Below are 27,893 nucleotides of genomic sequence, written 5' to 3'. Positions count from 1 at the left end.
GCGAGAGGCTCTGACCAATCAACGCCCGTCAGTCCACTGCGTTCTCCCTGGGCTGGCGGCGCGAGCGGCGGGGCCGGTAGAGGAGGGCGGGAGGTGGGCGGGGCGTCCGGCGCTGGCCCCGCCTCCTAGCCCTGGCCGATTCCGAGTATCTAGACACCAGTGAGAGACGGAGATCCAGACAGGTGAGCCTCGCGTCCCGCAGCCGCCAAGGATGGAGTTCGTGAAGTGTCTCGGCCACCCGGAGGAGTTCTACAACCTGCTGCGATTCCGCATGGGAGGCCAGCGGAAGTTCATACCAAAGATGGACCAGGTAGGCCGAGCATCCCTGTACCCACGCGGGTCTGTGGCGGCTGCACGCACCGGAGATAACGGAGAACGGCCACGACCGCTCCGGTCTCTTTGGAAGGGGGGTTTCCTGGCCTGGGTCCCACACCCCAGCTGAACCCTATCATCCTCTTGACATGTCCCGCCCTACCCCCTACCTGTTTTTAAAGGTTTCTGCTTGTTCAAGCCATTGCTTTTCCTGCGCACTTTTTCCCCCCTAAACTTGAGGGTTTATTTTTACTCCAACGGCTGCGTTCCAAGATTGAGATTAGAGAGAACAGACTTGAGAAAATTTAACTCCACACCCACCACTCCTTCAGCTTTCAGACATATCACCTCCCTCATATGCTCCCTTATCTTCCTGCAAGCCCCTATTTCCTTCCCGGGTGCTTCCTATGTTTTCTTGTGTACATAATCTCCAAGTTCTTACTAGATGTTGGCTGCTGAAAGGCCAGAGCTTGGTTTTCGTTCGTATTTCATCGCACTGTACCCTTCGTTACATGTGTGCGTTTATGGTGATGTTCACTCTTGTAATAAGAGTATGTAACGGTTGCATGCATGCACATCCAGTTGAATTAGTGGTTTGCATCAGAAGCCTTAAATTTTTCCCATCCGCTGGAAACATCACACTGTATTTTATTTAAAGAGATTCTTCATTGAATCACTTTAACTTTTTTCATAATGCGGAATCCTCATTAGCTCTGACAGGTGCCACCTCTCTGCCCTTGCGATGATGCCTGTTTACGGGACACCTACACTGTGATAGATAGGTGCTGTTTTGGGTAAGCCACGGATGGCCATATAGCATCGACAGATAGGACCCCCAAAGAAATAAATGCAAAGAGTACCTATCAGGGGAGAAGGGTGCACAGTTGTCAGGTTCTTAAGGAAGAATGACCAAAAGCAAAGAATCTCTGCTTTATAATGCAAGTCACTTGGTCTTGTGACCGCTCCAGCAACAGGTAGTTCACTTCCTCTCCAGTCACGGCCGATTCCATCTTGTCAGAACCCTTCTAAAGTGTCTCCAGAATGTTTTGTAGAAATCTGAGGAAGGCGTTCTGACCTGTGAGGTTCGCTTACCTGCTTTCTCTAGTACTGTTCAACTTCAGAGACCCCATAGTCTGGTAGTCAGCTCCCAGGCTGACTTCCAGGTGTAAGATTCTCTGTCGCAGGCTTGTTCTGATTTAAAAGTCTCTATTTGGTTCTACAGGGTCTCACTGTGCGGCCCTGGCTGCCTCGGAGCTTACTTTTGAGATGAGATCCACTTGTCTCTGGTCATGCTCGTCTCTGCCTCCTGAGTGCTGGAATTAAAGGTGCACCACCACCCCTCACCTGACAATTCTGGATTTTAAGATACTAGAAAATAGGGTTATTTTCTTCATAAGTGTGTCTTTATGGCTTTCTATAATGTAGCTTGTCAACATGTGTGAAGAAGAAGTAGGGAACAAAGCTGCCTTGGAGAAGCTTCTAGACTTTTAAACCTGGTGCCCTTTCCCGAGTGTGGCCGGATAGTGAGGGTCATAAGGAAATTGACAGGAGGGGAAAAATCAGTTCTTACTAGGATGTGAGTTTAATCTTTTCAGGGTTACTGAAAGGAAGTTAAGAGCTTTCAAATGATCTGTGGCTTTTGTGAGCGAATATTCATTTGGCTCAGTATTAGGAAGAGTTCTCTGAGCACTGATTGTGATACCATCAGTACCCGCTGCCACACCTGACTTCACAGGTGCAGGTGACAAATCATCTTGAAAATGCAGATATTTATTGTTGTAAAAAGTTACCTGTCAGCTGTGTGCGTGAGAGGCCCAGGTGAATCATGAAAGGATTGCCTGTTTGGACGTGGGCACTGTTACCAAGATTACATATTCACATTGCACGTTTACAAATCTTCAGAAATTCCAATGCTTCCAGGCTGGATGTTGTTGCTCATTTGAGCTCTTAGAGGGGGAAGCCGCCTCTGTTTGTCAGCTTCTTGAAGGGATGGGGAGCCTCAGCTTACAGTTCAGGTCCCCTGGCAGCACTGGTGATGGTAGTTTCCCCACCAGGGAGGTGTGTTCACTGCCCTCCCTCCTTCTGGGAAGTTCAGGTTTTAGAAACTCTTGGACTCAACTTCAACCCTTTGTTCTCCTGCTTTTAGAGCCAGTTTCGGAATACAGATCCTGAGGTATTAAAACTCTCATATTCTCTTAAGAATACAGATTCACAGCCGGGCGTGGTGGCACACACGCCTTTAAGCCTACCATAAGAGGAGATGGAGGTGGATTTCTAGGAGTTCATGGTCAGGCTGCTCTAAGACTGAGTTCCGAGGCTAGTTGTGAACACATGCTGAGACCTTGTTTTGAACAACAACAGACCAAGAAAGTATTATTGCTACAAAGCTGTGTCCTTTAGTTATTCGTAGTATGACACTTTCCAGGCCATGTCCCTGCTCCTCCTTTTCATTTAAAGTTCAGTTTCCATGGTTATATGGTAATTGGGCAGTTCTCATCTGGCTACTTCAGAACCTATAACGCACTGGGCGTTTTATTTTTTGAGACAGTCTCACTCAGGCTGGCTTTGAACTCTGAACCTCCTGAGTGCTGGGATTGCAGGTGTGAGCTTCCGAGCCCAATTAAAAATGCATTTTTATTACAAGGTATCTCATGCAGGAAAGTACCAAAAGTACTATAACAAACCACTGTACCTGAGGTTAAGTATATATTCTTTTGGTCACACGTAACTTCGTTCCTCTCATATGTCTTTACTAAGGGATTAAGTATTCATTAACAACTAAAGCAGCCAACTGTCCAGATCTAGCTCAGAGCCGAACACACTTGTTGCTGGCATGCAGTGGCCAGTACTTGCAGACAAGGCTCTTCTGCTCCATACCTTGACTGTTTGCCCCTTGCCAGTGTCCACCTGCTTTTTCAGGCAGTCTCCTCACGCTTAGCGCTGTGGACATCCCAGATCTGTAAGGACACCTGCCTGGGGCTTTCCATTGTTGTACCTTTCTGAAAGGCTTTTGAAACAGAAGTGTGTGCCTTTTAGTTAGAGAGTGCCATGACAGTTAGCTAATGTTTATTAGCTCTTGGTCTATGCCAAACACTGTTTTACATAACCTCCCATCTGTCACCCTTTGAGGATCTACTGGTTTTGTGTTTTCTAGAGGGGGCTCAGGGAAGTTAGTAAGTTATCTAAGGTCCTATAGCTATGAAGTGGAAGCTGGGTTTTGACTCAGTCTGAGTAGAGATTGTTCATTCTTTCTTTTAAAAAAGATTTAGTTAATGTTGTAATTGTGTGTGTGTGTGTCAGTGTCTATGTGGGTTTGTGGAGGTGAGTACAGTACCTGTGAGGTCAGCAGAGGGCATCAGATCCTGCCCTGGACCTAGAGTTAGGGGTGGTTGTAAGCTGTCTGATACCAGTTCTGGGAACTGAACTCCAGTCCTCTGCAAGAGCAGTACTTGATCTTAACCACTGAGTCGTCTCTCCAACCCCTCCAGAGCGCTCTCTCCCAATACAGTGTTCATCCCTAGGATAATGGACCACAGCTAAGAGGTGGACACACCGGCTTGATGCACACCACTGCCTATGTTAAGTGGTTCGGAGGTTTTAAAAAGTAAAGTAACTTAGGAACTATCAGGTAGCCTGACGGGCAAGGTGGCACAGCAGGTAAAGGCATCCACCAGCAAGACTCACAACCTGAGTTCAGTTCCCAGGACCCACCTGGTACACGTGGAGCACAACTCCGGCAAGTTGTTCTCTATCTCCACATATGCGCTGTGGCCCTCGCTATCCTCCACAAAAACAAATGAACAAATAGTAAAAATGTTTTTCTTTTCTCTTTTTTTTCATGGGCATGGTGGCACATGCCTTTAATCCCAGTGCTTGGGAGACAGAGGCAGGAGATTTCTGTGCGTTCTAGGCCACCCTAGGGTTAGTTTGTGAGTCCCAGGGCAAAAGATGCTGTCTTCTAGCCATCTATTATCTAAGTATATTACTTAGATTTTTTAAATTAATTTTTAATCTTTTTTTAAGATTTAATTAGTGTACATTGGGGTTTTGCCTGTATGTGCGTCTGTGTATATGTGTAACTAGAGTTACAGGTAGTTTTGAGCCGCCCTGTGGGTGCTGGGAACTGAACCCAGGTTCTTTGGACGAGCAGGATGTGCTCTTCACCACTAAGCCATCTCTCCAGCCCCTAAATTAGATTTTTAAGAACGCATTTCCTTGTGTGTGTTTACTCGTACACATACACCACTGCACACATGTGGCAGCCATGGGACAACTTTGTGGCGTTTATTCTCGCCACTATCTGCTTTACACGGGTACTAGGAGTTGAACTCAGGTCACCAGTCCTGTTCAGCAAGCATCCTAATCCTCTGAGGCATCTCACCATTTAGCGTTTACTGAGGACAAATCCTCCCAAACCTTAGGGCTGGGGTTGGGGAAACCTGTGCTGCTTCCTGATGCCAGGGAACTAGTAAGAGAAGGCGATGTCAAATCATGCTGTGCGTGTGTTTGTCCTAAGTTTAGGGAACCAAACGTAATGGTTTAAAGTAACAACTGCTATTTAGTTCCCAGTTGTCTGGGACAACTGGGTTCATTTCTCCATGCCATGCTCAGCTGACAGGCAAGCTTGTGGCTGGATGAAGGGGTGGTCAGCAGGTTACAGCCAGTTTAGGCTCGTCTTGGGACTCGTGGACACCGGAAGGGAGCAGACCCCAATACACACACACTTCAGAATTCTGCATGTGTCACGTCTGTTACTGTGCACTTGGACCCAAATGTCACCCGGAGAGCCAGGTGCGAGGGAGGAGAGAAAGACTCCTTCGTGATAAGAGTCATGTTAACAGTTTAGTGCACTTCGTCACTCTTAGTAATCTGAAAGGGACAAGTCCTGTTGTTGCTGCCACTTTGCAGATTACAGGTGTAGATTCCAGATGCAGTTTCCCCTCACAGGCCTGTAAGTGTGCCTTGGGAGGACCAGCCAGGCCTGGCCGCACAGCACCTCTGCTTCTTTCTGCCTTGGAGACTGTTCAGCCTCAAAAGCTCAGGTGTTGCCAGAACCCAGCTAGCAGGCAAGAACTGGTCTGTGTAATTAAATTAAAAACAAAAAACCACACACTATACAAAGACCTGGCTTTTGTCAAACAGGTCCTATTGGGTGATAGAGGTAAGACAAGTCCCCAGAGTTTCAGGCAGAACTAATTACCAAAAGCATAGTCGCAGGAGGTCAGAGTGGTGAGGTCAAGGGATGGTAGATCTTAGGCTTGTGATCTACAGCAGGGAACTGTTTTTCTCTCCCTCTAGAAAATGAGACTCTTGGAGACTGGGTGGCCATGGCAAGGGGCAGAGGAAGTGAGACCCCTTCCTGGAGGGTTTTGATGGCCAGTGTGTTTACTGAGCACTTTGTAAGCCACTGTGAGACCTCCCCCCCAGTGTTGGAAGTTGACCCCAAGGCCTCGAGCATGCTAACCAGGTGCTACCACTGAGGTACATGCTGTGGTGCATGTTCTAGAAGTGGAGGTAGGAAGCTCACATGAGCCCAGAAGTTTCAGACCACCCTAAATGCCATGGTAATAGCTCAGGTCGATAAATAAATAAATAGCAATAGTTTAATATACCTTTAACTTGGGGAAACAAACAGGAAAACGAATTTCTCTTCATTTAACATTTCTTTCTTAAGTAACAACAATAAGAAAACACTGAGGGAAACGTACCCTAAGCAATATTAAGGATTGATTATTTCTGTAACAAAGAACAAATGTGGTTCAGGCCAGGCCTAGTGGTGCGTGCTTTTAATCTTTGAAAGGACAGGCAGGACTACACACTGACACAGTACCCTAAAAAAAAAAAATCAAGTTCAAATAATTTGTCATTAACTGGGCATATCAGCACATCTAAATGCATTCCCCCATATGCAAGTTTTATGATATTTCTCAGAGGCCACAAAATAGAAGAAGCCAACCTTTTCCAAGGAGATTTGGCTTCTGTCAAGTGTAACTCTTACTATTTAGACATTCTTGTTCTCGTTAGTAACTTAATCTCCATGTTTCTCTATCATCAGTAAGATAGCAGTGCACCGAGGGTACAGTACCTTAGCAACAGCCTGCTTGTTCCAGGCTGGGAATGAAAGGGGTTTTGTTTCTTTTTTATTTTATATATATATATATATATATATATATATATATATATATATATTTATTATGTATACAATGTTCTGTCTGTGTGTATGCCTGCAGGCCAGAAGAGGGCACCAGACCCCATTACAGATGGTTGTGAGCCACCATGTGGTTGCTGGGAATTGAACTCAGGACCTTTGGAAGAGCAGGCAATGCTCTTAACCTCTGAGCCATCTCTCCAGCCCCTGAAAGGTTTTTTCTTAAGACTCAACATTATTGACTATATTATGGTTTGTTGTCCAAAACACTAAAAAGTATGACCTCTGCTACCTGTGTGGCATGGATTATAGCCTGTTACACCTTCCTTGAACATTTAGGAGGGGTTCAGGGTAATGTTTGTGTTGTGTTTGACATGCAGTGGGTGCCTAATAAGTGGCAATTGTTAATCTTGCTGTTAAATCCAGTTCTGAGGTTCATGGGTTTTTAAGATTTAGATTTTCTTGTCCTAAGCAAACCAAGACAGTCAGGCAATGGTGGCGCAAGCCTTTAATCCTAGCACTTGGGAGGCAGAGGCAGGCAGACCTCTGAGTTCAAGGACAGTCAGGACTACACAGAGAAACCCTGTCTGAAAAAGACAAAAGGGGGGGGGGCTGTGGCAGAGGGGGGAGTAGGAGTGGTGCTGGTAGCCGCCAGCTGGAGCCTGAGTCTTGGGAGTTCAGCCCTCTGTAGCCATCTGTACCCTTGTCCTAAATGCCCTTGAGTCCTGTCTTCCCTGCATCGGAGAGTTCTGGGTATGTTCTTAGCCTCAAGCAGCAGTGAAAAATGTGGGCAACCCCTAAGGACAGTAGCTGTGACATACATACAGGAAGTTCACATATTAAATCTTGCCAACATTCAGAGAGCAGTGTAGTTCTTGGTAGGATTATTCTTAGTCATTTTGGGGGCCTGTTCTTCAGGGTGACATGCTGCAACCAGAAACAAGTGATGTGGAGGGCACAGAGGAAGCGAGTCCTGTAGCTGGTCTCCTCGGGATGATGGGGTGGGGATCGCTCCCTAAGACTGCTCTCCAAACCCAGTGCCACTATCCCCTTGTATTTATTGCTTCCCTGTGAGAGCAGCTCCTAGACCATTGCCACCATAGATGATACTCACGGGGCATGAGTCAGTGAGCTTTCAGAGTTGCTCACCCCGGGTGTGGATCACAGCTGTGATTTGAGCAGTGAAGAGATTGAGGCAGGGGGATTGCCATGAATTCCATGCCTGCCTGGGCTACAAGAGTAACATAGTATCCCAGAAGAGAAGTTACTCAGTTTTTTCTTGTGAATCCTTACCTTTCTACCTTCTGAAAGAGTGTATTTTAAAATCCTCCATGAATGTATTGCTTTATTCACTGAAACTCTGTGGGTTGTTTTCATGTGCTTGATTGTGAATTTTACTTAAATATGCTGATCAGTAAATATTGGTTTTAACTAGTATATCTTATTGAAAATGACAACAAAATGAAACTTAGGATTATATATCTTTTTTTTAAAAAAAAAAAAGAAAGCCTTACTCTTTGGACAAAATGATGTGTATTCATATTAGGAAATGTAGGAAATACAAATAAAAAAGGACATAGCTCACAGGACCCACCAGGGTCCAAGGTTCCCTGCCATTCCAGTGCAACTGTGGATTGCCTACTAGCAGATATGCTGTATCTCAAAAGCGACTCCCCCAGTCGATAATTGTGTTTCCCGTTTCCTAGAATGAGGGGAGAGATTGTGTACAAGGGGCACGTGGAAATGCTATACCTTCGGCTCAATTTTCTTGCTCATAAAACGTTCATATAAAACACACACACAGCACAAGACTGCAGGTTTGGTTTGGCATTTGTAGTTAGATGCCTTCCAAACCTCCAGTTCCTTGCAAAGTGTATTTAGCCCTTCCTTGTTTCCTACGCGAAGACCAGCTCACTGCACATCCCTGATACCGCTGCTAAGAGCAGTGATTTGAAGGTTTCTGGCAGTCTTAAGCAAGGCTGGGGCCAGCCACGCAGTGCAGCCGTTGTTGAAGCCAGATTCTCTTCAGAAGAAAATAATCGCAGTGGGGGTAAAGAGACCTCAGAGTAGAAATGGACTTTGTCCCAATTATTAAGGGAAACTTGAGAGGATAAGGGGTTATTGTTTAGATGAGACAGTGTGGTCATGTGTTTAGGTTGGACAATTTCAACTAAAATTGGGCAGTGCAAAGACAGACCCGTTGTTGGGTGTGGTGGCCATACGTGTAATCTCAGCACTCCACTCGGGGGAGGTAGAGGTAGGAGAGGGTGCACGATCAAGTCCGAGGCCACCCTGGTTGGTCTACATTCCGATTTCCTAGCCAGCCAGAGCTCCTTAGTAAGACTGACCACAAACACAGAGCACTTCAGTTTACCAAAGGCCAGCCTAGTTGAGAAGGGATTCAGAGGAGCCTGCATAAATAGTTTTGTTTTGGAAAAACACAGGGAGAGAGAGCCAGCCTTTCCGAGCTGCGCCAGTTCGTGTCCCCCTCACCCGGACCATTTGTGGTGGCAGGAGAAAGTGCAGCAGAAGGGTGGGCAAGGGGTTCCTGCTGGTGGGGGCGTGGCCAGAAGCGACAGGGGGCGTGGTCCGGACCTGCACGTGTCGGTGAGTGAGGCTTGCTTCCCTCTGCTCTGGCCAGCGCTAGCCCTGTCCGATCTCCTCCGCCCTGAGGTGGGCGCCTATGGAGGAAGGGCTCCACGCTGCACTCCCCATGGCAGCCGCCGGCAGCACCAAGGCCATGGCCTTGGTCAAGCGCACTTTGGTGCTTAGCCCGGTCGCTGCGCCCAGGACTCCTGGCTCGCCCCCACGGTGCTGCTCCTGGCCCCTCACCGCCTGGCCTTGCAAGGATTGGTCTTGGGCTCGGAGCCCAACTGCCAGCTGCCTGCCCCAGCCCCACTCCTGCTCCACGTCTGCCACTGCGGTATGTCTTCTCTGCCCACAGGACTCGCTCAGCAGCAGCTTGAAGACCTGCTACAAGTATCTGAATCAGACCAGTCGCAGCTTCGCCGCGGTTATCCAGGCGCTGGATGGGGAAATGCGGTTAGTGGAGAGCCCTGACTCCGGGAGGACCGCTTTTCCAGGGGACTTTAAGTCACTGCAGCCACGTTGGCTCACCGCTTAGAATTATGGGCTCCTTAAAAAGAATATGGGCTCCTTGTTGTGGCTTAGGCAGGACTAACCCTTCCCCCTCCACACACACACTGTGCCCACGTGTTTACTTGCAAATGCCCTTCCAGACACCTGGCCATCTACCAATGTCTGTCCTCAGGCCAGTCCTTTCAGAGAAGGGGGTGGGGCAGCCGTGTTTATTACCTTCTTTTAGGCCTGGCACCCGCACTTGTCAGTGAGCAGGCCTGGTGTTTTTTCTTAGCTCGTTTGTCACCTTACATTTTAAGCATAACTGAGTCTTCATAATGTTCACATTGCACACAAGTTTGCAGTGGTTACCACGACAGCATTCATGCTGAAAAGTTTTGTGCCTGCAAAAGCCTAGTTCTCTCTAAATGTGGGTCTAAACTGTTGGTCCCTGACATGCATTGGTTAATTGGAAAGCATTCTAGGAGTTACGGTATGGCACCCACCTGCTTAGGTTATCACTTTTTACAAAACTATAGAGTTTATCACTCCCATTAAGACAGGGTAACAAATAAAAGATTGATAGTCTGTAACATCACTTCTTAGCTCTGTAGAGTTACTGGGAAGACCACTTAGAAAATGGCCTGGCACAGTTTAAATGACTGTAATTGAAGGAGGGTCTCACTCTGTAGCCCAAGTTGTCCTGAACTCCAGATCCTTCTGCCTCAACCTCCCAAAGCTAAGATTACAGGCATGAAGCACTATTCTGCTTTAAATGTGGCTTAAAAATAAATATTTTCAAAAAGAGACTAATGAAATAGTTTAGCAGGGAAGGGCGCTTGCTGCCAAGTCCGACGACCTGAGTTGGGTCCCCAGAACCCACATTCTCATATATTCTCATTCTCTCTCTCTCTCTCTCTCTCTCTCTCTCTCTCTCTCTCTAACACACACACACGTAACATCAATCCATACACGAAATGAATAAATAAATGTTGAAAGGTGCATGCTCCTTGCCGTGTTAATAGCCTTTCCTTTTTCACAGCCACGCAGTGTGTGTGTTTTATCTGGTTCTCCGCGCTCTGGACACCGTGGAAGATGACATGACCATCAGTGTGGAGAAGAAGATCCCGATGCTGCGCAACTTTCACACTTTCCTCTATGAACCAGAGTGGCGCTTCATGGAGAGCAAGGAGAAGCACCGCCAAGTGCTGGAGGACTTCCCCACGGTAGTGGACTCTCTTCTGGGTACATATGTTGCTAATTGGCAGTGCTGTTGTCAATCAGCCCCGGGGCTGAGGGCAGCCAGAGACATGATGGCCGAGAGCTCTGGCAGCTGAGTCCAGCACCAGATGTCTCTGCTTAGGATCCCAGCTTACTAATTGGTAATGAGGTAAAGACCCCTCCCTACATCGGTTTCTGTCTGTGTGTAGAGACATAACAGCTCCCTGATTCTAGTGTTGTTAATTCTCTTTCTATAGGGCGTTGTTAAGATGTTCATACAGAAAGACTTCTGTACCGTCGCACAGTTCAGGCTTCTAAAAGATACCCTCCCCCCAAAAAAAATTTTAAGTGAATGTCCAGACTGGCTCTCCCGGACCTATTGATTGTGGTGTAGCCTTCAGTGAGGCTGGCTGGCTGGGATTGCTGCTCAGCATGGGTCACATCTGTGGGCAGGGTGTGTGCTGCTGCAGCAGCCAGGTGAAATCCTTGGCACTTCCCCTGAGCTGTGACTCAGTATCCCAATCTGCATGGGTGGAGCTGCAAAAGTTGGGTAGTTCCTTAGGTACAAAGTTCTTAGGTCAGTGCCTGGTGCATACTAAGTGTTGTGTAGGTGGATTATAGTTAAATCCCCAAGCTTTAGGGACTCTAAACCTCTTGTACATGGACCTCACTTCGTCCTTTTCTAGAATTTGCATGGTTAGCCAAGTCACGTGGTCCCTGATACCCTAAAGAGGGCATCTGTTTACTGCATAGTTGCTAGAGTTTTGGAGAACAGAGAACAGTCCTCATCTGATGTTTGCAATGAAGGAATCTATCTAGTCCGCACATCTGAGTGGGAGAGAGTCAAGTGAACGGGGGGGGGGGGGGGGGGATTGAAAAGGAGGTTTGAAAAAGACTCCTTTTGGGCAAGGGCTGTTTCCACTTTGAGATCATGTTTACAGGGCCAAAGCCCAAAATCTAGTGCGCTGTGTTATGACTCCAAGAAAGACTGGGGAAATGCCTGAGCTGTTAGAGCTCTGAGCTAGGGGAGAAACTGGTGCATTGGTGTCTTCGAGGTACCTGCTGGTCTGTGCAGGTTTCCTCTGAAACTCAGCACCAAGCCTCTGAGCCCTGCCAGTGTCGATGACATGCTGTGAGCCCCCTGATGTGTCTTTTTAGAAACAGACTTGGATTTTGCTTTTCTCTTCAGTACTAGGTATGGAACCCAGGGCCCTCTGGTCTCTAGGTACTCTTATTATTACTGTTCTGTATCCTCGGCCTGCCTTTTTCTCAAAGGCTGACCATGAACCCACTTTGTGTTTTAAGCTAACCTTCCTACCCCAACCGCCTAAGGAATACCAGACTTGCCTCCAAAAATCCATTTTGCTTTGTTTTTGAAGCAGGATTTCAGTATGTTTCCTTGGCTGGCCTGGAGCTGATGATTTGGAACTCACAGAGCTCTACCTGCCTCTGTTTCCCGGGTGCTGAGATTTTAGGTGTGTGCTACCACATCTGGCCCAAGCTACTTTTCATACAGGGACATTACAACCATTAAATACTTTCTGGTTGTGGGATAATTTTCTTACATGGATCATAAAAATTTAAGGTAACCTCTAGGCAGTGGTGGCGCATCCCTTTAATCCCAGTACTCAGAGACAGAGGTAGGTGGATCTCTGTGAGTTCAAAGCCAGCCTGGTCTACAGAGTGAGTTCCAGGACAGCTAGGGCTATTACACAGAAAAATCATGTCTCAAGGAACCTCTAGGCAGTGGTGGCGCATCCCTTTAATCCCAGTACTCAGAGACAGAGGTAGGTGGATCTCTGTGAGTTCAAAGCCAGCCTGGTCTACAGAGTGAGTTCCAGGACAGCTAGGGCTATTACACAGAAAAATCATGTCTCAAGGAACCAAAACAGTTAAGTTAGCCTCATCTGCCCAACAGAAAGAATATAAAACTGTGAGAATGTTAAAGTAATTTGGGGGAGATAGGTAATTTTCAGATCTGCGTCAAGTATGTTGGTAAAGCCCAGTGTCTTCCTTGATGCATGTGGCAGTCCAATGGAAGAGAATGTTTGGCTTTGGAGGGCTTCAAAGGTGAGCAGTAAATTGATCTTTTCCTGTTTGCACAAGGAGGTTAGGAAACAGCGAACTGTCCCAGCTAGAGAAAAGGGAGCTAAAAATATAGGCCAGAAAAGAAGCCACTTGTTATTGTTAGCCATTTATATTCTGATAGAGGTAAAGACAGGGTTTCTCTGCAGCTTTGGAGCCTGTCCTGGAACTAGCTCTTGTAGACCAGGTTTTGGCCTTGAACTCACAGAGATCCTCCTGCCTCTGCCTCCCAAGTGCAACAAGTATGCTTATCAAGGCCAGGTAGATAGAATGTACTTTCAAGGGCAGTGTATTAGTTCCATTGGTAAATTTAAATGGTTTTGCCACATATGATCTGCGGACCTCCATTTGTACGCACTCTTGTTCTGCAAATAAGCCAAGTGAATTCTTTCCTGGAGGCACAGTGTGTGAGCATGCTGTCTTGTGTTTGTCTGCTTCAGCCTTGAGGGTTTTTTGGTTTTGTTTTTTCTAGACCGGGTTTCTCTGTGGTGCTCTGGCTGTTCTGGAACTCACTCTATAGACCAGGCTAACCTAAGACTCAGAGAGATCAGCCTGCCTCTGTCTTCCTAGTGCTATGACCTAAAGCGTGTGATTGGGTTTGCTGCAGCCTTTGTAATGTCCCCCCGCACCTGGCTTTTACTTACACCATCTGAAGTGTATCTGTTCTTTCTACATTTTTGCATACGAGGGAGCTGAGGTGCAGAGAAATTCAAGTCCCTTGCCCAAACGGGGAGTCAGGGTTGGAACCCAGGGTGCCTGGCCCCAGCAACATGGTGCTGATCTGTGCATCTTTTTTGCTGCCTTTTTATAGCTGGGTGAGGTGCTGCAGTGGAGGCAGGAGGGATTTAGAGCTCAAGGCTAGCCTCAGCTACATAGGGAGTTTGAGGCCAGGATTTATGTAAACTTGTCTGAAAAACAACAAAAAAGCCCAAAGGACAAGAAGAGGTTAAAACATCCAGACATGTCAGCACACATCAGTGAGTGCAAAGAAGCGAAGGCAGGAGGACCAGGAGTTTAAATCAGTTCTAAATATCATAATAAGAACCTGCCTCAGAAGGAGGGTGGGGGCTTAGAACAACAAATCAGGCAGTATTTTAATCATAATCTGTCCAAGGGGAAGAGTTTACCTTTGAAAGTTAACAAAAGTGCCTTGAGCCTCTTGCCCTGTTTGGGATTTGGCCTTTGTTGTCTCAGGAGACTTATCACCATAATGTGCCTTCATGTCCTTGGAATGGCCAGCAAGTGTTATAGGGACCTGGGAGTGTGCCGTGGTTGTGGCTCAGTCCACAACTAAGGGAGAAGCCCTCCTGGCTTGTGTTAAGTCGCAGAGCCTGAAGAAAAATACAGATCTTCCCTCCAGGTTCCAGGAAGACAGAATTCTTCCTTGTTTTACGGGAATTTTTGTTTTCATTTGCTTGGATTAAAGACACTAGCTCTAAGAAGGAAGTACTTGGGGACCCTGACTGATGAAGGGAAGCGGCTTGTCTGATCTGGCCTCTGTGCACTTCTGCTTGTGCCATGAAGTGTGTGTGTAATCTTATGTTTTGTTTTGTTTGCTCCCCATTTCAGATCTCCCTGGAGTTTAGAAATTTGGCGGAGAAATACCAAACAGTGATTGCTGACATCTGCCAAAAAATGGGATGTGGGATGGCAGAATTTGTGGACAAGCATGTGACCTCCAAACAGGACTGGGACAAGGTCAGTGTCTCTGTGAGCCGGGTCTACATCTGCTAAGTTAGACAGCCAGCAGTCACCGTGGTGAAACTCAGAGCAAGGACAGCATAGCCTCCAGATCTGGATTTTCTGGTTTAACCAACGTCTGTTGAAGTTGACTGTGTCCTTACACTCACTTAGCTTAACGTTGTCAGTGGTAGTCCGTGCCCTAGAGGGCTCACTGCTGCCGAAGTGAGTTGTAAGAGTATCCTGAGCTGCAGTGAAATATCAGGTACGTGGCCAAATCATTTCCTGTATTACAGAAGTGACGGTGCTTTTCAGATTTTAAGAACAATGCTTGTTGTTACTGGTATTTTCTTTTCTGTTACGGAATGCTGTGTGTGTGCACGCACGTTAGTGTGTGAGTCATCAGATGGGCTATTTCTCTTCCTGCTTTTGGAGAAGGTCCATGGTAAAGAATAATTAGGGGTCTCTAAGTTTTCATGCCTTCTTTCTCAAACGTCTGTGCAGTCACGCCACATCTGGAGAGGACCTTCTTGTGGTTCTCACTGTAATGTGTCCAGAGTGATGGAGAGCGCACGAGAGCAAGAGATGGGAACCCCAGCCTGAAGCTCATTTAGAACTTGCACTGATCCACTTTAGCTGGAGCCTTCATGGCCTCCATCTCCCACAAGGCATCTCCACCTCAGCACCGTTGCTCGGGAGACTTCCCAGCTTGTGCTTTTAGAGAAACTGAATCCATAGCAACCGCTGATGAGTGGAGAGCTGGGCTATCCCTGTGGGCATGGTGCATCTTCCTGAGGAGAGTCGGGAGAGTGGGGATGAAGCAGACACACACAGTAATAGCTTGTCTGGCCAGAGCTTCCTCCTCACCAGTAGTGTGGAGTACAGGTCAGGCTAGGAGTTGTAAGCTACGATAGATTGCTCATCTGGACAAAGGGAGACTTGACTGTGTGTGGCCTGCTCACTTATTTGTTGACCTCTCAAATACCTAAAGAGTTTGTGATTTCTATTTCCTGCAGAGCTTAGGTTCAGATCACAAAATAGACTGGCATGCTCATTGAGGTCTTGTGGATGGTCGTGCATTGAATGCTTGCACAGTGTTCACTTGGTGTCAGGAACACGATGTAGTTACATTTTGATTGTATTCTTTTCATGTGTTTGTGTTTTAATCAGAAGGACAGCTCAGACAATCTGCTCTAGCCTCCCTATTTTGTAGCTAAGATACCAGGCAAGATTTTCCTATGTCATTATTAAAGCACTTTACACAATAATCTTTTGCAGTATTGTCACTACGTTGCTGGGCTGGTAGGAATTGGCCTTTCTCGTCTGTTCTCGGCCTCAGAGTTTGAAGACCCCTTAGTTGGTGAAGACACAGAATGTGCCAACTCAATGGGTCTCTTCCTGCAGAAAACAAATATCATTCGTGATTACCTGGAAGACCAACAAGAAGGAAGAGAGTTTTGGCCTCGAGAGGTAACTGACATGGGGTACTTGGGGGAAAACAATTTTAGACTCTGAAAAATGAGTCATTTAACCCAGTGGTCACAAGTGACTAAATCAGACACTACCAGAAGGTACAGATGCGTTAGTCATTTGCCTTGGCTAGACCCGCTGTGTCCTGGGATTCAGGCTCTGTGCACGGCTGGGCAGACTTCCTCCAAGGCACAGATAAATCCCAGGCAAACCAACTTAAGCTCTGAGAGTTGGGGCTTTTCCCCGAATGTATTCCTGTAGCCCCAGTCTGAGTCCTCTGACTGCAGACCTTCATTAGGAGTGCCAGCACAGTGGGACGGACTGGATCAGGGCAGTCTCTGACAGTGAGGGGCGAAGGTGCCGCACATGCAGCTCATGACATCGTGCGCGCTAAGGATGTACAAGGATGTGGGTAGAAGAAAGTACAAGACCTGATTTTAATTAACTACCAACACTGAACAGAAGCTTGAAAACTGAGTGACTATTGAGATGCCGTCTGGATTTTCTTCCTGCTTTTCATATGTTCACCTAAAGCCAAGTGCTTTTGAAATAAAGATAAAAGGTAAAAGGATAAAGATAAAAGTCACAAAGTGAGGAAAATGCGTTTGCAATGCATAAAACAGATGTAAAATTCATATTTAATATAAAAGGAACTGTTTTGTTAAAAATCTCAAATTTTAAAGTTTAAGCATTTGCCCAGGCTAGCTTTGAACTCAGGATTTTCCAGCCCAGCCTTGAAAGTGCTAAGATTACAACAAAGAGACAGCCATCTTCCAAAAAAATGAGTACATAGGGTGTTTACGCTTCCGGGTGTCTGGGGAGACAGATGTGAGAAAGGCTTCTGCCTGGCTCTCTGCTTTGGTGATGCCTCAGTGGTGGAGAGTGGTAAGGGCCTTGTCTGATGATGCCCAGGCATCCATGGCCACCCAGGAAGAGGGGTCTGGCTGTGCTGGCCCCCAGTCTCCCAGACACAGCATGAGTCATGAGCACATGTCCTCAGCCTACACAGTCCGCAGAGTAAGTAGAAGAGTCAGCCTTTAATTCGGGCACTTGGGAAGCAGGTGGATCTCTTGAGTTCAAGGCCATCCTGGTCTGCAGAGTGAATTCAGGACAGCCAAGGCTACACAGAGAATTCCTGTCTTGAAAAGTTTTTTTAAAAATTAATTAATTTAAAAAAAGAAGGGTTGTATTATAGGCTAGAGGTGTGACAGAAATGAGACAGACATTCAGTTCACAGTTAGCCAGCGTTAGTCAGCTCAATCAGCCATTTTTCATTAGGTGAGACCGTAGGGCTGTCTGCTGGTGAGGCTGTTGACAGTAAAGGTAAAATTTCTCAATGCGCCTGCTCACAGCAGAGGAAGGAGAAGAGCCACACTACTGCGGAGTCATCTCTAGGTCATGGCCCAGTGAGAGCCCCCAGCGTAGGACAAGCTCTGCTACTGTTTAAATGGCAGTTTCCCGCAGTGCTTCCTGTACCCTTGGTGGGGGCTGGGGAACAGCTCAGTGGCCCAGCGCTCTCACACAGGTGTGAGGCTGTTGTTTTTGACCCCTGGCACCAACTGTGTGTGGCAGGGCAAGGGGGGGGGGGGGCGGATAAGAAAAGGAAGGAAAGAAAGCAGTAATCCCATTGTGAAATCATTTTAGTAGCAGAACTGGGTATGGTGAACCTTCTTGTGATCCCAAACCCCTCAAGGTTGAGGCTAGAAAATTTTGAATTCACGGCTAGCCTGAGTAAACACTCAAAAAATGAATTGGTTTCAAATACTGAAATTGGGCAAAGGACTGGGGCTTTATCAGAGGTGGAGTGCTTGTCTGGTACATGGAAAGCTGGTTTGATACCTAGCACTACAAAACAAACAAAAACCCCTAAAATTCTTATATAAACCTGGTATCATAAAATTGCTAGTTGCCTGTGTTCCTGCCTTTGATGTCATCTTTGACTTAAAATAAGAACATGCACTTGGTGCTTGTTTTCAGGCACGGACCTCCTAAAACCCCTGGGATCTTTTATTTTACTTTACTTTATTTTATTTTATTTTATTTTGAGCAAGGGCTCGTCATATCGCCCAGGCTGATCTAAACCTCATGCTCATCCTGCCTCAACCTCCTAGTGCCAAGGCTGAGATCTTCTGACACCCATGGGTGTTTTGCAAACAGGTGTCTGGTGGCTGTGGGCTCCTTATAGTCTGTGAGTAGAGATAGAATTGACCTCCACTGGCCTTTGATTATACCGTCTTCATGTTGAAGCCTCTATCAAAACCCCGAAAGGCCAGGGATTCAGCCTTAATAGCTGACTAAGTAGAAGTGTCTGAAGGGTGGCACAGGAGAGAGGGCAGGGAGGCTCTGCTCCCTTCTCCCACAGCTCATTCTGCATCTTTCACCTGGCGTCTGCATCCTTTATGATGAGCACTGAACAGGTGCCAGCTTGCTTCTTGGAGTAGACATTGGAGCTGGGAGCATACTTAGAAGCCTGAGCCCCTCAACCTCTTGGATCTGATGCTGTCTCCAACAACAAGGTTTCCAGAAGTCCATATGAACTATGGTTTTCTCAGGAAGCACAACAAAAAAACAAAGGCAGATGACACAGATCACCAGTGGAGTATTTTTGCCAGACCTATCATTTACAAGAAAAGCAGGATGAGTAAACACTATGAGATTGGTCGGAGAAAAAGAAAAGTCGGGATATCTTCCAGGACACGCCACACTCTTTTCTTCAAATGAATGGCTAGGGAGACCTCCTCAGTGATAGCCAGCATGTACTGGATGTGGAGCTTGGTTAGATTTGAGCAAACTGTGTGGGGGGAAGGTAAATTGGAAGACTTATATTAAGTATTAATCATTTGTGTTTAGATGTGACCTGATATTTTATTTATACAAGAAAAGTTCCAGGCAGGGGATGTAGCTCAGTGGTAGAACACTTGCCTTCATGCATGAGGCTATAGACAGAAGTTTTTGTCCTGCCTGGTACTGCAGCTCATCAGTTCCAAAGAAAAACACAGAGGCTTATTTAATTATAAACTGGCCTATTAGTTCATGCTTATTATTAACTAGCTCTTATAACTTAAATTAACCCATAATTCTTGTCTATGCTTAGCCATGTGGCTTGGTACCTTTTCTCAGTAAGGCATTCTCATCTTCCTCTGTATCTGGCTGGTGACTGTGACTGCCATTGCTCTTCCCAGAATTCTTCTAGTCTGGTCACCCCTCCTATACTTTCTGCCTGGCTACTAGCCTATCAGTGTTTTATTAAACTAATATGAGTGACAAATCTTTACAGTGTACAAGAGCATTATCCCACAGCATGAAGCCCTAAGTTCAACTTCGGTTTGGAAATCAGACTGTATGGATAAAAAAATAAATCCAGCCATACTTTAAAATAATCTATGAGTAGGGTGTAGATTGAACAGGTTTGTTATGTGTCTATAATTGTTGAAGCAGGTGGATACATGCATTTATACCGCAAGTTTCCCCCACCCCCAGGTTCTGCAAAACAACCTAGTACCTTCTGTCTAGGTAGATGTGGGTGCAAGTTAAGAATGGATAACATGGCGCTGAAGCAGAGGCTCAACAATTAGGAGTACCTGCTGCTCTCTCACGGGACCTGAGTCTGGTTCCTAGAATCCACACACATGTGGCATATACACACACAGACATATACATTACATATATTATATATATATAATACTTATATATATATAGTGTGTGTGTGTGTGTGTGTGTGTGTGTGTGTGTAGAGTGAGATTTTTAATAGACATGCTTAGTGATTTTAAATTTAAAAAATTCTTGAAACTAGGCCAGGTAGAGTAACTACAAACTTAACATCTTGGCATTCCAGAGATTGGGGACTGGAGAAAGGGATTTTGAGGTTACTTACTGAGATTGTGCTTCCAAAGAAACAATAACAAAAAATAAAACCAACCACTAAACTCACACTTTGGAAGTGAGGGATCAGAGAGTACTACTCTAAGTTCAAGTTACTACAATCTGGGAGGCAGTGGCACTGTGATGCACACCTGCCTACTTCCCTCCATGTTCTGGCTCGACAACATTCTTAGCGGAATTGGCCATCTTAGGGTTTGAACAGTTTGCTTGTGATGATGGAACTGATTTGTGTGCGGGGTGGGGGGGGTGTTCAGTAATAGACTCACATCCTTCCGGCTAGCAGGAAGACTCTGTAGGCTGAGGCCATTATGACATTGGTTGGTGCATGCTACATTAATTATTTACAAGGGCACCTTCCCATATGCCACTCTGCCTCTTGTTGTCATTGGACCTGACTAGTTGCCGTAAGTGGCTGTTACCTGAAGCCTAAGACAGATGGATCTTGGTGAGCAGTGAAGTGATGTCACTGTAAGTAGCACAGCTCCCATATGGTGCTGAGCGTGGAACCCAGGCCCCACTCATCGCATGCTACATGGTCTACACTGAGCCCCCTCTAACCCCTGAAGAAACCTTATAATACATGTAAGTTTTCCACCTGTGCACCTCTTGACTGGTTCTGTACTTTCTTGGCTGCTAGGTGTGGGGCAGATACGTTAAGAAGCTGGAAGACTTTGCTAAGCCAGAAAACATAGATGTGGCCGTGCAGTGCTTAAATGAACTCATAACCAACACCCTGCACCATATCCCCGACGTCATCACCTACCTGTCAAGGCTCCGGAACCAAAGTGTGTTTAACTTCTGTGCTATTCCACAGGTATGGAATGTCGTGCTTGGGCTGGGTGGAACAGTTTCTGCCTCTCTCTGCTGTGTTCAGGGCCGTGGTTTATTAGGAAAGTGGTTCTGGTGTGTTTTCCTTTGCTCAGGAATAGCTAGTGAGCTACAGCATGGTCCTTGTATTACTTTCAGGAGCAAGGTCAACTTTTTTTTCCAGAACCTTCCTTCTGGATTTACCCTTTTCCCATCCTCCATTCTAAACTAGCTAGATCATTATGCTAATAATTAAAGTGTGGCTTCAGCCTAGATGGCCACCAGCATGCTGGTTAAAACCAATAAGGCTGGTACCATGAGGCATCTTGGTAGGTCATGGCTTCTGCACTAGGCATCTCACATTGCAAATATACATGAAATGAATAAATACAATAACTTCTTCACTAAATACCTAAAGATTTTTATCCTTTTCTGTACTCGATAGTAATGTAGACCTAGCCTTGTTTTAAATTAAATGTGTTCATGTTTTGCTTGCATATATGTATGTGTGAAGGTGCCAGATCCCCTGGAGTTACAGACGGTTGTGAGATGCCATGTGGGTGCTGGGAATTGAGCCTGGGGCCTGGAAGAGCACCCAGTGCTCTTAACTGCTGAGCCACCTCTCTAGCCCTGCCTCTATATTCTCACACTTACTAATTTCCTTTACGAGTTACTTCTGTAACTACCTCCCTCAGAAGCTTGGTTTTAGGTTGTACTGACAGCCCTGAATGATGCTCAGCTAAACCTGGATACCTTGCTGAGGTTTCCATCCGAGTAATAACCATTCAGTTTTAAGCTGGGTACCCCTTCCCTTGTTTTCATCTCACACAGTTTTTAATGTGTAATGAATATGTTCATAATAGGATAAACTAGAAAATCTTTCCTAGATACTATTTTGAAATATATTTCTGTTATAATAACCTACCACTTTCATGTGGAAAAGTTAGATTTACTGGTGTTTGTAAATAAGTTGGGATTTTTTTACTAAATGGCAGAATAATTTAGCCCTGTTGAGAAAGGAGCGGAGATGGAAAGGTAGACCCTGACAGGCCTACCCCGGGTGGTACTGCTTGGCTGGTGCACATTGGCTCTTTAACACTTGGTATTGCACAAAAAGACTTGGCTCTCGGGAGTGTGTGCAGCGCTGCGTGTTAATCTTCATGAACTGAGAGTCCTCCTGTTACCTGTAGGTAATGGCCATCGCTACACTGGCTGCCTGTTACAACAATCAGCAGGTTTTCAAAGGGGTAGTGAAGATTCGGAAGGGGCAAGCAGTTACCCTCATGATGGATGCTACCAACATGCCAGCCGTCAAAGCTATCATACAACAGTATATAGAAGAGGTGGGTTTTCGGTTAATATCCTGGGTAATTTGTAGCTGTTTTTATGCATGAAGTCATGTCACTGTTTAACCAGACCATGTTTGGATAGTAGTTAGTCCTCACTACTTAGTGTTATAGCCTAAAGAGAGTGATTGGTATCTCTTATTAGAAAATACACACACTGAAGGGAAGGGGGAGGCAGGGAGGGGAGCAGAGAAAAATGTAGAGCTCAATAAAAGAAGAAGAAGAAAATACAGAGAGAGCCCTGTTGTAGGACTCACGGTGACATAAAAGAAACGAGGCCATAGACAGAGCCCCCAGGAAGAATCAAGTCTCCTGAAGTGTGAGATGATGTTAGAGACCTAGCTTCTTTGATGGGTGAAGGAAATGAAGTGGAGGCTCTGGAAGCTAAAGCATGGCTGAGTGAATCTCGTGTCCTGACACTCAGTGAAAACTGAGTTGAAACCTCAGTTGAAAACTCCAGGAAGGAACGTAGACAATGTAAGGCTGTTAAGTTGCAGTCAGTTCTTAAGTCCTGGTCTGTTTGTTTCTGCAACTCTCATTTCAAATGCCAAAACCACCTTATAAAGCCAAGCACACCTCCCCCTGCTGGGTGAGCATGCATAGCAGGTGTCTGCTCAGGCTGGCCTTGAATTCACTGGAATCCTCCATCTTCGGCTCCCCAAGTGCTGGGACTACAGGCATGATTTGGGGATTACCTAATTTACTGATCACTAATTTTTGAAAACCTTCATGGGCACTAAAGTTCATTTTTTATTTGTGTGCTTCTTGACTGCTAGAATGAAGTACTGCTGGGGGGTTGAGTCTGAGGCCAAAGGTGGCATGTTGTTTTTGTGAATGCCGCTGCTGTAACCGAGCCACTGTGTCCCCTCCTTGTCTGACTGCTTGTGCAACTTCAGGGCAGAGCTGAGTACTTACAACAGAGGAGGCCAGAGAGCTAAAAATAGCTTTGGGTCCTTAAAGAGAACGCATGCCGACCTCTGACCCAGCGTTTCTAGTTTTCTTTAAGTTACCGCAGCAAAATTCAGAGTAAAGGATATATTAATATTTGATGCAGAAAAAAATGGAATTATAAAGCTCAGGCAATAAAATCTGAGTTCAATGTCAGCCTTATGGAAGACTTCTCAGTGTTGTTTTTATAATGAAGGCTTGCAGCCTGGAAGTATAACTCAGCAGGTGGTGTTCGCCTACCATGCACAAAAGTCCTGGGTTTGATCCCCAGCCCCCATCATATAAACCAGCCATGGTGGAACATGGCTGAAATCCCAATACTGGGGAGGTGGAGGCAGGAGGATCAGGAGTTTCAGGGTCATCCTCACCAGCACAGGAGGTTTGAGGCCAGCCTGAGCTACAGAGGCTGTCTCACAATGAGTCAAGACTTCTATGAGGAGGGCTGGAGAGATGGCTCAGAGGTTAAGAGCATTGCCTGCTCTTCCAAAGGGCCTGAGTTAAATTCCCAGCAACCACATGGTGGCTCACAACCATCTTTAATGGGGTCTGGTGCCCTCTTCTGGCCTGCAGGCATACACACAGACAGAATATTGTATGTATATATATATATATATATATATATATATATATATATATATATATATATATGACTTCTATGAGGTCTCCAGGTAGGCTGACCTGCTGGTGTCTAGATGCCAGCTGGAGCCGATCCTGTTCCTCTTCATGGATCACGTCTGCTGTTGCAGGAAAGGCGGATGTGTCCCTTGTGAAGTCTGTCTCCTCAGTTGTACTGAGAATGTAGCAGGGAAAGGCTTCCCAGAGGCCACTAATGCCTAGAGAGATGCAGTGAAGGCCTGTGCCCTCCTGAGCAGTGGGCAGGTGGCTCCGCAGTAGCTGGAGAAGCCTAGCTCAGAGCAGCCTGCGAACCTGTCCGCCAGGGAAGTCTTCCTGCTATTTTGGGATAGAAGTAATATGTGGGCAAATACCTGGAAACGTCCATCCTCTGCTCTGCCAACTGAAAGCCTTGGCAAGGGCCATTGTTTTCATGTTCCTGTGCCTCCTTGTGGCTGGGCTTTGCCAGGCTCTTGGGCCTTCTTAACTGTACAGATTACCACTTGGGTGTGTATAAGCCAGAAGAGGAAGAAATGTGATGGCCTTTGATGATTAAACCCCCAAACCAGTTTGTTTTAAATCACCCCTCCCCCCAGGTTGTCTGACGCAGGGACTCCTTCTCCTTGGAGACCTTTGCTGCTTTCCTGTCTTCAGCGATGCTTGTCTCCTGCTTATCCTCTCCTCTTCCTGCTCCCGACCTTTCTGCCTCTTCTGCGTAGTCTTTAGATGTTGGATTGCTTTGCATTCTCTCTTGATTTCCTTTCTTTTCCTCTCATGTAGATGTTTCATGGCTGTTGCCCAGCTACAGCCTTGGGCATGAACTCTAGTTGTTAATGACATTGCCTTAATCATGGAATCCCTGGAACATCCTAGAGCCCTTGCGTGGCCAGAGATCCACCACCCTCTCTGGTCTCCATGGGTACTGCACACACATGGTAGACAGACGTGTCTACCAATGCGGTATCAATACAAAACGCTACAACCTGCATTCACCCTTCATGTGATCTGGCTTCTGTAGAATGAAGTCCTGCATTACCAGGAACTCTGGAACTAGAGTTTCAGATGACTGTGAGCTTCCATATGGATGATGTGAACACATTTTTTCTGAGCCATCTCTCCAGCCCTGGGTCCTGTTTATTTTTAAATGATCTCACTGTATAGTTCAGGCTGTGCTCAACTCACCATCCTCCTGAGTGCTTACATGATAAACTGTAGGTACACCATGGGCTTGGCTAAAAGTCTGTAAATGCTTGCTCTATCCTCTCCACTCATGCTCCAGTTCTGGCTCAGGCTGTCATCACTTCCTGCCAGTAACCTGTGTGTTTGATTTATTGGAGATTTGAGGGCTAGGCAGGAGACTGGTGAAGGCATATAGACGTGCAGTATGGAAGGTGTAGTGGGAGAGAGAAGTATGAAGAGAGGTACCCAGTGGCCTGTGCATTTGGAGAGGGTATGTTCACAGCAAGGAACTCAGATAGTCTGCAGGTAATGGGGAGGGCACAGGGGTTCCTGAGAACAGGTTATCCATCTATGTGAACAGGTGAGTGGATTTGGGGCTCAGATGTGAGTCACTAAGGGCATGGCTCAGGCAGTGTGTTGGCATGGATGTGGAAGGAGAGTGGGACTCTGCAGAGGTGGGCGAGGTTCCTGTAAGGAGCAGCGCTGAGGAGGTCTTGGCAGGACTGCACGGTGCCCTCTGCTGTTCCCACTATTGCAGTCTTCCCCATCCAACACACGCCTTTGGTCAGCCTAACTGCATCATGCTAACATGCACCGGGCACCTGCTCCGTGCCTGCCCCCATGAGGTACCGGGATCTAAAGTAGTGTGCGGTGGCAGCTCTCCAGATACTCAGTGGCTCCCTGGTGGGATATGTGCTGCACTGTGCGTCCTCGTCAGCAGGATGTGCCTTGGAGCTAATTCAGCTTTCTGAGTAGCAAGTCACTCTTGCTTTCAGAACTTGAGTTTTCTTCTTGGTGACCAAACCGTGGAAGATATAAGTGGCGTACTCGACAGTGCTAAGTACCCGTTCTTCTTTCCTTAACAGATTTATCACCGGATCCCCAACTCAGACCCATCTTCCAGCAAAACCAAACAGGTCATCTCCACCATCAGGACACAGAGCCTTCCCAACTGTCAGCTCATCTCCCGAAGCCACTACTCCCCCATTTACCTGTCGTTTGTCATGCTCTTGGCTGCCCTGAGCTGGCAGTACCTGAGCACCCTGTCCCAGGTCACAGAAGACTATATGCAGACAGGAGAACACTGATATTTTTATTTGGCTGGAAGCCGAAGTTCACATGAAATGGTTTAACCTTCCTCCTGGTGGATTTTGACTTCCCTTTCGCTTTCCCTACTTTAATCCCTCGGAGAACTATGTGTGGGACCTTTAGAAACTGCGGAGGAAAGGACGCCTGCCCCCAGCAGCCTGGTGCTTGTTGGGTTGTGGTCTGCCTCTTGTAGCCATTGGCAGCATGCTCACTGCTGCACTTTAGATGGGGTGGCCACACGTGATGGTCACAAGACCCTAGTGAACCTGGCTAGAGTAATAATTGAATTTATTTAATTTGAGACAGCCTTTGAATACCTATCACAATAGAAAATGAAGTGACTTTTCCTTCCATCTTGTTCCTGTTTTTCTCACCAGCTTGACAGTGAAAGGCGTTAATCATCATTGCTCTAGGTGAGGCTGCCAAGCTTCCCAAGAGTGCAGGTGTGTCTTTCTCACTCAAAGGGCTCTTAAGCATTCATCGGTGCCATTGGTCACTTGTCAGAAGCGTGGCCTCCAGTAAAAGCTTTTGATCTTGAGAATTTTATAATAGCATGTCCGGGCTGGAATATAACTTGGGTGGTAGAACAGTTGCCTAATATACACAAGGCTTGTTTTAGTTAAGGCGTCTGTTGCTATGAAGAAAGACCATGACCACAGCAACTCTTAGAAAGCATTTGAGGTGGCGGTTTATAGTTAAGGGTTTCAATCCATTATCATCATGGTGAGGAGCATGGCAGCATGGAGGTAGACATAGTGCTGGCTACATCTTGATCAGAAGGCAACAGGAAGTTGACTGACACATTGGGCGGTATCCTGAGCATATGAAACCCTAAAGCCTGCCCCCACAATGACACACTTCCTCCAGCAAGGCCACTCCTAATAGTGCCACTCCCTTTGGGGTTAAGGGGCCAATTACATTCAAACTACCACAAGGCCCTACATTTGATCCCCAGCACCACAAAGTAACAAATTAAAAATCGCTTGTAATGACTGAGTTTGTAAAATGCAGGTTACCTGGAAGACCAGACAGATGATAGTGATTTTAAGGCCCTGTCATCTGTCGCCGCAACAGAGGGCTTGGTGGCTACCTGCTGTTACTTGTGGAGGAGCAGATCACCTTGCTGCTCCAGCCTGCCACTGGCATCTGCCCTACCAGCCTCTGAAGACCTTTGTTTCAATTTGCCCTCCCATGTTTTTATACTGAAATTCAAGATAAAGGACGGCAGACATGAAGATCAGTTCTTTTATATAAGGTAGTTTCGTTTTGAATTCTAACCTGGTCTGCTCCATTGTCATGATGGCCCCTGGCTACCTGTGTATCTGAAGCCAGCGATACAGGCATGACAGCAGAGAGAATCTAGGCAACATGCTGGCTTGTTTCCCATTACAACACAACACCCGAGGCCAGCTGCTTTACCAAGGAAAGAGGTTTATTTCCTTTATAGCCTAGGAGGATGAAGAGCCAAGATGAGGTGGCCCCATCTTTAGTCTCTGGAGGGCCTTATGGGTAATAACACCACATTGGTGGGAAGACATGCAGGAGAGGGCACAGGAAGCAAGAGACAGTCAAAGCCCAGGCATGTTGACAGGCTTAAACTAGCTCAGGTTGGCCTGGAAATCTCTGTATCCTTGAGCTTAATGATGATCCCCTCCCTCAGCTTTCTGAATGCAAGGGTTCCAGAAATGAGCCATCCCATTCTTGGTCTCAGAACTAACTCTGGAAGACAAGCGTTGACCCCCTTTGAGGACAGTACCTCCAAAACCTTGCACTGTGCCTCAGCCGTCTCACTGCCACGCTGTGGACCAAGCTTCCAGCATTTGACCTTTTGGGGGACCCCATGTATTTATAGCACACTCTGCTCCCCTGTTCAGCCTACTGGGTATGCTGACTTCACCACTGAGGTACCACAGCCAGCACGGCAGTTCATGCAGCATTTTATGCAAACACAGATTTCCTTACTGTGACTGGGGTACCACTTGGGGCATAGAGACTTCATTTAATTGGTTGGTTGTGGTTCAACCTTGGACCAGCAT

At 46.5% G+C, this 27,893-nt stretch overlaps 1 protein-coding gene across 1 annotated transcript; it reads left to right on the top strand.

Annotated features, from left to right (window-relative positions):
• The first annotated feature begins 127 nt into the window (after positions 1-127).
• Fdft1 (farnesyl-diphosphate farnesyltransferase 1) lies at positions 128-26,204 on the top strand. Its single transcript, XM_041664598.1, has 8 exons — positions 128-310; positions 9,405-9,502; positions 10,581-10,764; positions 14,414-14,542; positions 15,803-15,994; positions 20,514-20,690; positions 21,874-22,026; positions 25,635-26,204. Exons 1-8 carry the CDS (start codon positions 212-214, stop codon positions 25,854-25,856), a joined length of 1,254 nt encoding a protein of 417 aa, XP_041520532.1. The 5' UTR covers positions 128-211; the 3' UTR covers positions 25,857-26,204.
• The last annotated feature ends 1,689 nt before the right edge of the window (positions 26,205-27,893 follow it).

Source organism: Microtus oregoni, unplaced genomic scaffold (assembly GCF_018167655.1).
Source record: "Microtus oregoni isolate MIOR12 unplaced genomic scaffold, Mior012 000001F_ref0000356, whole genome shotgun sequence".
NCBI classification, from domain to species: domain Eukaryota; kingdom Metazoa; phylum Chordata; class Mammalia; order Rodentia; family Cricetidae; genus Microtus; species Microtus oregoni.
The sequence above is the reverse complement of the archived record's forward strand: the minus strand, read 5'-3'. Positions and strand labels throughout refer to the sequence as shown.

Excerpts from the sequence above, each read along its gene's own strand:
- Fdft1 (XM_041664598.1), top strand. The coding sequence starts at position 212 with ATGGAGTTCGTGAAGTGTCTCGGCCACCCGGAGGAGTTCTACAACCTG. Across the intron at positions 311-9,404 it reads TCATACCAAAGATGGACCAG|GACTCGCTCAGCAGCAGCTT; the intron begins GTAGGCCGAGCA and ends CTCTGCCCACAG. Across the intron at positions 9,503-10,580 it reads GCGCTGGATGGGGAAATGCG|CCACGCAGTGTGTGTGTTTT; the intron begins GTTAGTGGAGAG and ends CCTTTTTCACAG.